Consider the following 11186-nt stretch of genomic DNA (forward strand, 5'->3'; position numbering starts at 1 on the left):
ACCTGGCCACTAACCGAGCCATCGCGATCTCCTGCATACAGTATCGGCCGCCTTGAAACAGACTTTTTATCCGACGGACTTTGGAACGTGTTTACCGAGCATCGTTCAACGCCTTATGGTCTGCGAGATCGATGTAATTCTTGTTCGTAACAGATGTTCCATGTAACGGAACTTCTTGTAGGATATTTTATGAAATTCTATGATCGGTGCAACTGAGTAGCGGTTTTTAGTACTTTCTAATACGGTTCGATTGAAATTGAAATAATTTGGCGCTATGCGAGAAGACACAATACGAAAAATCGATTTATACGCAGAGCAGATTTTCTCTTCCTGGCTTCTGCTTTTTTCAGCTGAGTTTAACGGGATCGAATGAAAAAATGTATAGCGAAACGTGAACATCATTCTGGAATCATACAATCGGAGATAGGTAACCTTGGACAGGTGAAAATCGACATGCACATTGACCTGAATTGGAGAACTCGATAAAAGGGACTTGAAACGTATGAAAATCGATAAAGCCTTAGCATGCGATGAACTTAAATTGAATGAAATCATTGAGGTCACTTGATTCCTATACTATTATCAGGAATATTATTTGAAGTATAGGTACAAGTATTTATTCGTGTTATCACAATTGCTGATAAATTTAATTGATTAATTGATAGATATATCAATAATAATACAATCGCGGATGAGATATAAGATGGAACATGCACTCAATATTCGATGTATAACGAATTTTTGTAGATTATTCCAATGACCGTCTAATTTAAAAAGGTTGCTACTCCCGAACTAATGGAAAGCATTAATACATAATTAATAATGCATGGACGTGCATAAATGGGAAAGATCGTAATTTTCAAGTTCCTTTATTTTGAAGCTAATTAAAATACTTTGACATACATATAACATCATGTAACGATTCAATCAAATATGTGCCATTAAATACATACGAGCTGAGCAAATTATAAAACAAATTTGATATGTGCAGTTTGATAGACTGATCAGCATAAACCTATCGAAATCCATAAGTTCATAAATGTAGTCATTTTTTAATCATTTACAAAGATAACAATTAGTATCGGAAAACTTTCAATGTCACACAAATAAACCTTTTCCTTAAGATGAGTATATTGGTCATCTATCTCGTGTTATCCATGTAAATTACAATTTATAAACAACAGCAGATATATGTGGCCACTTGTTTCGCTTGTTCAAAATTCCTTTTTTTTCAGATTTACATCCATATAAATATTTACGATGCGATGATGTGTATGATTCGATGACTGCGACTCCATCAAGATTATTTATTACAATTCGCCATATGTGACAATAAATTTATGCATAGCTAATGCTTTTCTCTCTTTAGCTTCAACTATATTCATTATATAAGAGAAAGATAATATACGAATAGATATATACGATAATATACGAACATTAGGTTTTTTGTTTGCTTGCAATGTGTCGTGTATTTTTCATAGTAACAGAAGGAATGTAACTAGTATAATATTGTGTGTGTGGAATTTTTGACATTAATAATTCTTTATATTAATAATAGTAATCGTCGACATTATGTAATACTGTGAATAGGATTGAATTTTATACAAAAGAAAAAGGTGGTTCACACAAATTTTGCTATTACCGGAAATATAACTTAGGCCTTATAAAGTGGGTGTACATTTCTTAATTTTTGTATATCCTTTTCCCAATTTTTCCTTGCCTAAAACAAATGCATGTAATAATTTTATTCATTTCTTCCTAACGTTAATGATCTTAGTGTACATTGTATAATTTATATTCTTTCGTTTCCACATTCAACGAATCTTTTACCTTCATTATCTAGATCCTTTTCGTGTACAAGCAATTTTAATATTATAATATTTATCAAAATCGTCAAAATCATCACACACTAACATCTATTATTATACCCAATAAATAGTACAGCAAGATTTTAAATAAAGTATTAGCAACCAAATATTAATCGATGTTTATAAATAATTGGAAATACTTCTAAATCTTCAAAATTAATGTTTTCCACTAACTATGCCACCCAGCTGTTCCTCTGCATGTTGTAGCGACGGTACATAAATAATTCTGATTAACAATGCATATAAATTAATCAACATATTGGACATATTAGATTATATTATAAAATTGCAGCGTTCAGTCTAAAGAATTTAAGAAATATGTTAGATTAACTAAATTAAATATGATATTAATATTGTATGTTGGAATTCCTCATACGTTCTATTAAAATCAATTCTGTATTAATTTACAACTTAAGTTGGAACAAACAGCTTAAGTGGCCTATATAAAATTTCATGACGAATCAAGAAGAATATCATTTATAAATTTTGATGCGAATATATAGAATATATTACGCACAGGTATTATATTTGATATTCTTCATTTCATCCAATAGTAACTACACACGTGTAAATACAATATACACTTATCTACAATAAAATTCTATTCAAAAACATAGCGCCGTTATGCGCCTTGCAAATCTTGTACCCTCTTACATGAGGGCATTTCGATATTTTTAGCTTTGGAAAATAATTCTTGATCTCCAAAGTTTCTTGCTTTCCACATCATCGTTTCCCCTAAGGATTAAAGAAACGATATATCCAAAGTGTAAAGATATATCCTTTGACTATTCAGTTAAGTCTTTTCTACAGTCTGTCACACAAAAGTATACCGGTGATATCTACGAAAATTGATACCTAATGTGAGGAAAAGTATAATAATATAAATTTATACAGTCTTCTGGAATACGCAGTGGCTTATAATGTCTTGGTCTTAGTACCTTTTATGACAATGAATAGAAATACAACATATATATCTGAAAAATGAGTACTGCGTACGCAATACATTTTGAAGCGATCTTTTTGTTTTCATTGTGCTGGGCTGGCCACCACAATCATTTAATGCAAATCCTATAGAAAATATGTAGTCCTCAATAAAAAACAAACTAAAGGGAGAACGCATATTAAAGATAAGAATCTCAATAGCTTGCGTTCGAAGAACATGGAGTTCACAACCAGTCCTGTACGCCAAAAAATTAATAGAAAGCATACCGAAACTATATCAGGCTATAATCGATAATGGAGGAAATTGGATCCATTATTAAATAAAAACAAAATAGTTGTACTTTTGATCCATACTAAACTTATCACAAATTAATGTTTGTAGAGATATCGTCGGCATACTCTTGTGTGACAGACTATTATTTCTAAGAACTACACGTAGTTTGCTATTCTGGGATATTTAATAATCAATTGAGTAAAATACTTACTATAATTTTTCTCTCTAAAACAGGCATGTCTCAAATTATGCAGGTACTCTTCTTCAACAGAAATTTCTAGCCTACGTAAACTGCCTTGATATTCAGTATGAAAGTTTTCTTTCACATAGTAGGGCACCCTTAATCCTTGAGTTGTTCTCAATACAGAATATTTTCTGTGCACAAATTTAAAATTTGCATATAATCGCATTCATACAAGTCAATCGTTCTCTTTAAAATATACCAGAGATAGAAGCCAAAAAATAAAGCGTAAATAATAAAATTGAAACATTTCATAAAATTATCAATTAAAATTAATTTATTCGTCATTATTTGTCATAGATGTATTTGTCGCAAATTATGAATACACTTACGCGTTAGAATGTAAGCTATATACAGGATCTGATATAAAGAAACTGCTCATCATAGTTAATAATATTAATAACAGCACAGGTAACATTTGAAGGAATGTGGTATATCCATTTGCTTGCTAAAAATCATAATATTTGTTTAAAAAAGCATGATTTGATTGAAAAAGAAATTGTAATTACTATATTTTAAATATATTAAATTACTATATTTTTCCTTCATACCTGAGAATGAACATGTTGAGTTTGTGCTTCTTGTTGTCTCGCCCACCTTCCAGAGCGTCTCAAATAAAATTCTTGCTGTGGGAATCCACTTCCAAAGAACATATTGAACAATTCTTCTGCTGTTATATCAGCTAAAAAAAATTATTTAATTAGTATATATTGATAAGTATAATATTGATAAATTATTACTATTATTATTATTATTGTTCTTTGTTTATCATAGTGAGGTTTAAAGCTTATTACAATCTCTGTTACAAACTTATTAATAATGAATTTTAATAATAAATGGTGATAAATGTATCTAGTAAATATATAATAGATAATTATGATAAAAAAATAAATATTGGACAAAAGATATTATAATATGTACCTTCAAATCCCCTTGTATAATTGTAATGTGAATGATTTTGGTGAGCTTGAGCATTTTGTACTCTTTCCTCCTCAGGGCCATACATGTCATACTGCTTTCTTTTTTCCACATCAGTGAGTATAGCGACAGCATTTCCAATGGCTAAACACAATATATATATATTATACATATGTCACAATAAATACTATATATCAATAAATAATACTATATGTCATAATAAATCTATCTCAAATATACTTTAATTTACCTTTAAATATCATTATCCTTTTTAATTTACCTTTAAATGCTTCAGCAGCACCTGGTGCTTTATTTTTATCTGGATGTAATTGAAGTGCCAACTTTTTATATGCCTTCCTAATATCACTATCAGTTGCATCTTTACTTATACACAAAATTTCATAATAATCTTTGCATTTCTTGATTCTACAAATAATTGAATTATGACAATATTAATGATAAAATAACAAGTCTTATTATTATATCTCAAAATTTTTATTAAGATGATGTTAGAACTTTATTCGACACAAGTACCTTTTAACATGTTCAAGCTGTTCCTTTGTATAATCATTAGAAGCTTGAGTATATATAGTTTCCTTAGGTGCATTTTGACGTTTCCTAACTGTGGGTTCAGATTCAGACTTTTGTTGATTTTGTTTTGACATCATTGTTACTTTTGCCAATACATCTGTGAATATATCATTAATTACAAGAAAATACTATATAGTTATACAAATTTCACTTAAACTATTAATTTTCTGCTTACTTATACTACATTTCTCTCTTGATCAATATTCAGACACATACGATTCAAGGTGAATGAAAAGTTTTATTTTTGTGCAATTATAGAAACCATATTTCTTAAAGAATTCAATATAAACATTAAAATAATCTTTTTAAAAAAATGACAATCTTTGAAACCAAAAACAGCAGGGATCTCTTGCAAAATGTTGTATAGTGTAAATAATGTCAATAATTTAGTGGTTAGATGTAAATAAAGTAAAGGACAACTAAGAATTGATTAGGCTATTTTATAGAAGCTGACGTGGGTTTTTCCCACCTTACCTTCTGCTTTTTTTGTTGGGTAAAGTTTCTGTGCTTTACGTACAAATTTTTCCGCCTCTTCGTATCTTTTCTCCCGTAAATATCGTTCTGCAAATTCCATACACCGCTCAGCCTCATCTTTATTGCTATCCATGATATTTCTTAGAGGCCGAATTAAACTTTACCTTAAACACAATGACGGAGCAGAATAGTAAATAGATTTAATCATACACTAATTCTCCACCATAGCAATTTAACAAGTTGCGTCATGAACACGCTATGAAGTAGGGCATTCCACTACCATCCCTGCATATACTGGTATAAGTGACGACATATTTCACAAGCGCTACCTATAATATAATAATTATTGTTTATATTCACGGACCTGAATAATTTAACTCTAAAATCAACCAATCAGAATGTTTGCCATCGATTAACTAAAATTTGTATAATTCAAAACAGTTCTGTTAACAATAACATAAAAAAACCTAAATAAAGAAATAAATAAAAGCGTATTGAATAATTTTCTAAGGCATAATATTACTTCTTGCGAATTATATAAAGTAATTGTTTTTATATAATACAAAACTTTATTTTATTATAAATAATTTTTTTTATTTACAATAAGAATTTGTCAAAAAATATACCCTGATCGTATATGTTAGATTAAAACATTACTGCCAAAGTGGCATCTCTAGTTTCTTTAGAATCAATGCATTTTCTATGTCATATTTGAAACCATTTGTTTATTATAAACTAATGTTATATAGTCAAGCATTAATTTAACATTATTATTCGTATAATTGCCAGATATTTATAAATTATTTTAGGTAATCGTAATCATCTTTTATTTATTAAACGATATTTATTTATGATGCATTTTAACTGCAAGGTTATCTTTTAATATATTTTGAATTCTTCAAAATATCAATTTATATTAAAAATAAATGAATATTCTTTAATAATTAGTTCTTAATTTTATATACATCTTCACAATTACAGAAAATGCTAGGTATAAGGCAATGTGTACAACGATTTATATCAAACAAAATATTTAACGCAGATAACTCCAATGGTTTATGTATTATACAACAAAGATCATACAATTGGTTTAAAGATGAAGAAGAATCAAATAGAGGATTCCTTAAATATAATAAAGTTATTTTTCCTCCGCAAAAACCAGGTGAAGAGAAAAGACCAGGTGTAAGTTTATTTTATATTGTAAAATAACACCATTTAATTAATTAAAATATGATTATTCGCTATATTTTTATATCTTACAGTATGTCTGTCATGTAAAACAATTCATTAAATATAGTCCATTAAATATGTGGTATATTGCTTGTTTTGTAAGAGGTATGAGCGTAGATGAAGCTATTAAACAACTGAGCTTTTTGAAGAAGAAAGGTGCAGCCATAGCAAAAGAAGTTATCTTAGAGGCACAACGTATGGCTGTAGAGGAACATAATATTGAATTTAAAAGTAACTTATGGGTTGGTAAGTACATTGAAAAAGATATAAAATGTTTTCAATATTTTTAGTACTACACTATTATAGATTTTCATTGTATTTTTCAGCCGAATCTTTTGCAACAAAGGCTCTTACAATAAAAGGCATACGACGTCATGCTAGAGGAAGAATAGGAGTAGTACATTACAGATATTGTCATTACTTTGTACGTTTAGAAGAAGGAAAACCACCAAAACATTATTATCAACCAGCACCTAAAACAGGTGAAGAATGGTTGGAAGAATGGATGGAACAAATGCGTAACCGCAAAATATATAATTCATTATAATCTACATATATATAGTTATATGTAAATAAATATATATCATCCTTTTTTCTGAGATTAGGGTTTATTATTTCCAAATACAAATTTACATGTTAAAGTAAGAGTTTATTTAAAAATAAGTGATTAATGTATATAGCAATCAAAAAGGCAAATACATATCAAACTCATTTTACAACTTTAACTTAGTTCTTCTCCAGTGACGCCGTTTTGCGTTGTACCTATAAAATGAATTATAATAATAATAAATAGTACAATGATTAAAGAGGAAAATACTAAAATACATATATTTTAATAATTCTTACCGGATAGTGTTGCCAGTACGCATTCTGACCCATTGTGGAATCGGCCTGTTTTGCTTTAATTTTTTGGCAAGCTTCCGCTTGATAATAAATGTTTTGTGAGCAGACTGAAACAGAACATGTAGTTTACGTATGTTTTAAATAAAATTTTCTAACAATTATTTACATATAATTAATAGGATGTGAAAAGAATAGTTAGATAACCTAAACCTTACCATTTTGCTCCAAGCACAATCAAAGAAATGGTCGACAATTTTTCTGCGTGTTTCTGAACAGGGTTTCTACCAGACAAATGTCACTATATACAAGTTACCAAGAAAAATAAAATAAATACTAAATATAGGATCTTTACGGTACATTAAAAACAGATAAAAAAAAATAATATAATATGAAGAGTAAATATCTAATATTAAAAAATAACAAATATTACATAAAAAAAAATACAGTATCTAATAGATGGTTTAGAATATAATATTATTTCTTTATAGTTAAAAAATGTATGAGTTTTCAAATTAGCAATGTTCGTTTTGACGCTTGAAAAAGACACATTTTCCATCTTATCTATAAAATTTAATATAAATATTAACTTAAAATATATTTACATTTTTTCATGATATTTTATAAAATATATTTAATAACATATATTTCTATATAACGATTTTAATTTTAATTTTAATAAATGGAGTATCGAATTTTATTCAGTTTAGTTTAAATATCTAATCGAATTATTTCAAAACATTATTACGTCACAGTTTGTATATCTTTTTTATCACTATGTGTTTTATTGTTATTCCTGCTTGGAACTTTGGACTTTATTGATACAAATTAGTTTTCACGATTTAGTTAACATATTGTTAAAAGAAATTGTTTAAAAATTATACTTGTCAAAGATGTTCGCCACTTGTTTTAGAACGTTTCGAACTGGGAATAAAGTGAGTATTAGAAACTTATATTTCCTTGATGTTCGATTGTTTCAACGATCAATCAATTGATCGATACTTATAAGTAATTTGGATTAATAGGAAATAAAACTAATTTTTATTATACTTATAATATTTATCGAATCTTCTTCTATTGTATAAAACATTTTTACTTATAAAGAATAATAATATTAATTAAAAATGTATTAATTTTATATGAAATCGCATATTTTTGTAAAATAAAATTATATTAATTTAAAAATAAAAGCAAATGAGGTATTTAAAACGATATTATAAATTACTTATTTCAAAAAGAATTAATATTTAAGGAACTTATTATTTTAGTATGGTTTACTGGCACGTTATGAATCCACGTTAGTTATTGCGGAACATAATAATGAATCTCTAGCCTCCATCACTTGTAATACATTAAGTGCAGCAAAAAAAATTGGTGGTGATATAACAGTCTTAGTTGCTGGTACCAAATGTGATGCAGTTGCACAAAGTGTCAGTAAAGCTAATGGTGTATCCAAAGTTTTGGTGGCAGAGAGCGAAGCTTTTAAAGGATTTCTTCCAGAAGCACTGACACCACTTATCCTTGCTACTCAAAATGAGCATAAATTTACCCATATTTTAACTGGTGCTACTGCATTTGGTAAAGCACTATTGCCAAGAGTAAGTATCTAATTAGAAAGTCTGTTTTCTCTACCTTTAAATATATATTACTATAGATGAAAAGTATTTTTCATAGTTTGTATATAATTTCCATTTTTAAGGTTGCAGCTAAATTAGATGTATCTCCAGTAAGTGATATTATTGGTATTAAAGCAGCAGATACATTCATCCGTACAATTTATGCAGGAAATGCAATTCAAACTTTAAAGTGCAAGGACAATATAAAGATAGTTTCAGTGAGAGGCACTGCATTTGAAGCAATACCTTTGGAAGGAGGCAGTGCCAAGTGTGAACCTGCACTAGCTGGTGACTACAAATCACAATTGACAGAATTCATTAAACAGGAGTTGTCTAAATCTGATAGACCAGAATTGACATCTGCAAAAATCGTTGTATCTGGAGGAAGAGGAATGAAGTCTGGCGATAACTTCAAATTATTATATAGTTTGGCAGATAAACTTAATGCTGCAGTTGGTGCTTCCCGTGCTGCTGTTGATGCTGGTTATGTGCCTAATGATTTGCAAGTGGGACAGACAGGAAAAATTGTTGCTCCAGTAAGTTTGGCTTCTAGTTATAGTCTATTATAACTGCTAAAAAATTATTTACATTTCAATTCATATATTTTAGAATCTATATATTGCTGTTGGTATCTCTGGAGCAATTCAGCATCTAGCTGGTATGAAAGATTCAAAAACGATTGTAGCAATTAACAAAGATCCAGAAGCACCAATCTTCCAAGTAGCTGATTATGGCTTAGTTGCTGATTTATTCAAGGCTGTTCCTGAACTTACAGAAAAATTATAAGTTTTAATAATATTTTACAAGTACATTTTTTATACACATACACACACACACACATATATATATATATATTCAAAAATATATGTATGCAAAACATTTATTAAAAATACAATTTTTTATAAATATTAAATTTATAACTATTTATTTTAACTGTATATTAATAATCTACGATTAAAATTGTATTATTTTTTCACTTATATAAATCAACAACATTTTAGGCTCTCCTATTTGAAGCATGAAATATGATACTATAAAGTATTTTTATGGATTTTATGACAAACTATTATGTATTTAGAGCATACATGAAAAGATGAAATTTCTCCAAATTTATGGAGAAATATCTAATTAAAGCAATAACTTCGATAATATTTATTATTGGATTTTCCACTTTAGCGCTATAATAAATTTCCCAGTGAGGAAATGAGAGTGCACACGCTATGGTTTTGGTTGTTCCCAAGCTAGTGCTGCATCATGCGCAAAGTGCTAAAGGTAGCCACGCTATACAAGATCCTATAAAATTAGGAGTCCGTTTGGTGGCACGCTAACATAGACAAGAACCTATTGAGTGCCATGCTACAAGAACCTATGTAATTGTACGGTTCTGTGGGAAAATTCATATCTATTTTTCTATCCAGGATAAACAAGTATGAGAGTACCAAATCACGCAATAGTTGAACTAGTTGTAAGTTGCCTAGAAAAGAGAGATTAATTGTTTATTATATTTTTTTTAGATAAGAAAGGAGAATATTTTCTTTCAAACGATAATGGATCAGTTAATTCGTTGAGTCGTAAATAAATAATATGCAAAATAAGAGTATGCAAAATTTTATGCCCAAATGTTTATAAGTTCTTCCAAAAAGCTATTTAACAACTAAAAAGTAGTCTTCGTTACACACTCATCTCCACGACGGAGAGAAGGTTCCCTTGACGCACTGAAAAGCTCGACAGCCTGTCGACCCTCGAGTAGTGTAACATGATCCAATATGAGATATCCACGAGACAATGTAGGTATTAATTTAAAAGTGAAACTTTTTTCATTTTTGACTTTTTTAAAATGAAACTTTTACAAACGTATTTGTAAGATGTTTCCGATTAAAACGAGTATAGAAATATGCGCCAAAATACATCGTGTTTGGTGTCATTTTAATCAGAAAAATGCACGAAACATGTTGGTAAAAGTTTCAGTGATCACAATGAAAAATAAGAAAGTTTGATTTTTGAGTTGAAGGTCTCAGTTTATCGCAGCCTTTTAATATTTATTGATTGCTTCGATTCTCAGTTCCTCTTTCTCTTTCATTCATATTATCCTTCCTACATTCGACACGTGTAAGATCTCAGTTTCGAAAAATTGAATCGTTTCTACATCTCCAGTACTGCAACATTTGCGTTCCAATTTTTGTGCAATTATC

The 11186-nt window shown here is 28.9% G+C and overlaps 4 protein-coding genes and 1 long non-coding RNA gene across 8 annotated transcripts in view; 3 read left to right on the forward strand and 2 right to left on the reverse strand.

Annotated features, from left to right (window-relative positions):
- Positions 1–7621, reverse strand: part of LOC132915421 (large ribosomal subunit protein eL39) — a 206073-nt gene extending 198452 nt beyond the window's left edge. For both annotated transcript variants that reach the window (XM_060975215.1, XM_060975214.1), the window contains exons 1-3: positions 7597–7621; positions 7385–7488; positions 7224–7300 (exon numbers count right to left, since the gene is read on the reverse strand). In XM_060975215.1, the coding sequence (XP_060831198.1) occupies positions 7252–7300; positions 7385–7488; positions 7597–7599 (156 nt within the window). In that variant the 5' untranslated portion in view covers positions 7600–7621 and the 3' untranslated portion in view covers positions 7224–7251. The remainder of the gene's footprint in view (positions 1–7223; positions 7301–7384; positions 7489–7596) is intronic.
- LOC132915427 (uncharacterized) lies at positions 36–493 on the forward strand. Its single transcript, XR_009659861.1, has 2 exons — positions 36–177; positions 351–493. It is a non-coding gene; the product is annotated as an uncharacterized LOC132915427 (long non-coding RNA).
- LOC132915414 (dnaJ homolog subfamily B member 12) lies at positions 1033–5589 on the reverse strand. The gene is made up of 8 exons (XM_060975205.1): positions 5309–5589; positions 4778–4931; positions 4524–4669; positions 4247–4387; positions 3877–4007; positions 3658–3773; positions 3296–3459; positions 1033–2603 (listed from the first exon to the last, which is right to left on the reverse strand). Exons 1-8 carry the CDS (start codon positions 5439–5441, stop codon positions 2491–2493), a joined length of 1098 nt encoding a protein of 365 aa, XP_060831188.1. The 5' UTR covers positions 5442–5589; the 3' UTR covers positions 1033–2490.
- Positions 5622–7137, forward strand: LOC132915420 (large ribosomal subunit protein uL22m). 3 transcript variants are annotated; one of them, XM_060975213.1, is made up of 4 exons: positions 5622–5850; positions 6290–6490; positions 6571–6784; positions 6865–7137. In XM_060975213.1, exons 2-4 carry the CDS (start codon positions 6293–6295, stop codon positions 7083–7085), a joined length of 633 nt encoding a protein of 210 aa, XP_060831196.1. In that variant the 5' UTR covers positions 5622–5850; positions 6290–6292; the 3' UTR covers positions 7086–7137. The 3 variants fall into 3 exon arrangements, with proteins under 3 accessions (XP_060831196.1, XP_060831195.1, XP_060831194.1); XM_060975212.1 differs by lacking the exon at positions 5622–5850 and adding an exon at positions 5960–6117; XM_060975211.1 differs by lacking the exon at positions 5622–5850 and adding an exon at positions 6147–6179.
- A 462-nt stretch (positions 7622–8083) lies between the features above and the next one.
- On the forward strand, positions 8084–10149 carry LOC132915415 (electron transfer flavoprotein subunit alpha, mitochondrial). Its single transcript, XM_060975206.1, has 4 exons — positions 8084–8313; positions 8647–8976; positions 9078–9530; positions 9604–10149. Exons 1-4 carry the CDS (start codon positions 8272–8274, stop codon positions 9778–9780), a joined length of 1002 nt encoding a protein of 333 aa, XP_060831189.1. The 5' UTR covers positions 8084–8271; the 3' UTR covers positions 9781–10149.
- Positions 10150–11186: the final 1037 nt, after the last annotated feature.

Source organism: Bombus pascuorum, chromosome 17 (assembly GCF_905332965.1).
Source record: "Bombus pascuorum chromosome 17, iyBomPasc1.1, whole genome shotgun sequence".
Lineage (NCBI taxonomy): Eukaryota > Metazoa > Arthropoda > Insecta > Hymenoptera > Apidae > Bombus > Bombus pascuorum.

What these genes read in the sequence shown, in the direction of transcription:
- LOC132915420 (XM_060975211.1), top strand. Translation starts at nt 6,159, where the DNA reads ATGATGCATTTTAACTGCAAG. An exon ending in TGATGCATTTTAACTGCAAG is followed by an intron (nt 6,180 to 6,289) that starts GTTATCTTTTAA and finishes TCACAATTACAG; the next exon opens with AAAATGCTAGGTATAAGGCA. An exon ending in TAAAAGTAACTTATGGGTTG is followed by an intron (nt 6,785 to 6,864) that starts GTAAGTACATTG and finishes TGTATTTTTCAG; the next exon opens with CCGAATCTTTTGCAACAAAG.
- LOC132915414 (XM_060975205.1), bottom strand. Translation starts at nt 5,441, where the DNA reads ATGGATAGCAATAAAGATGAGGCTGAGCGGTGTATGGAATTTGCAGAA. An exon ending in CTCAACATGTTCATTCTCAG is followed by an intron (nt 3,774 to 3,876) that starts GTATGAAGGAAA and finishes TATGATTTTTAG; the next exon opens with CAAGCAAATGGATATACCAC. An exon ending in TTTTAGAGAGAAAAATTATA is followed by an intron (nt 2,604 to 3,295) that starts GTAAGTATTTTA and finishes TTTAATCCTTAG; the next exon opens with GGGAAACGATGATGTGGAAA.
- LOC132915415 (XM_060975206.1), top strand. Translation starts at nt 8,272, where the DNA reads ATGTTCGCCACTTGTTTTAGAACGTTTCGAACTGGGAATAAA. An exon ending in CGTTTCGAACTGGGAATAAA is followed by an intron (nt 8,314 to 8,646) that starts GTGAGTATTAGA and finishes TTATTATTTTAG; the next exon opens with TATGGTTTACTGGCACGTTA. An exon ending in CAGGAAAAATTGTTGCTCCA is followed by an intron (nt 9,531 to 9,603) that starts GTAAGTTTGGCT and finishes CATATATTTTAG; the next exon opens with AATCTATATATTGCTGTTGG.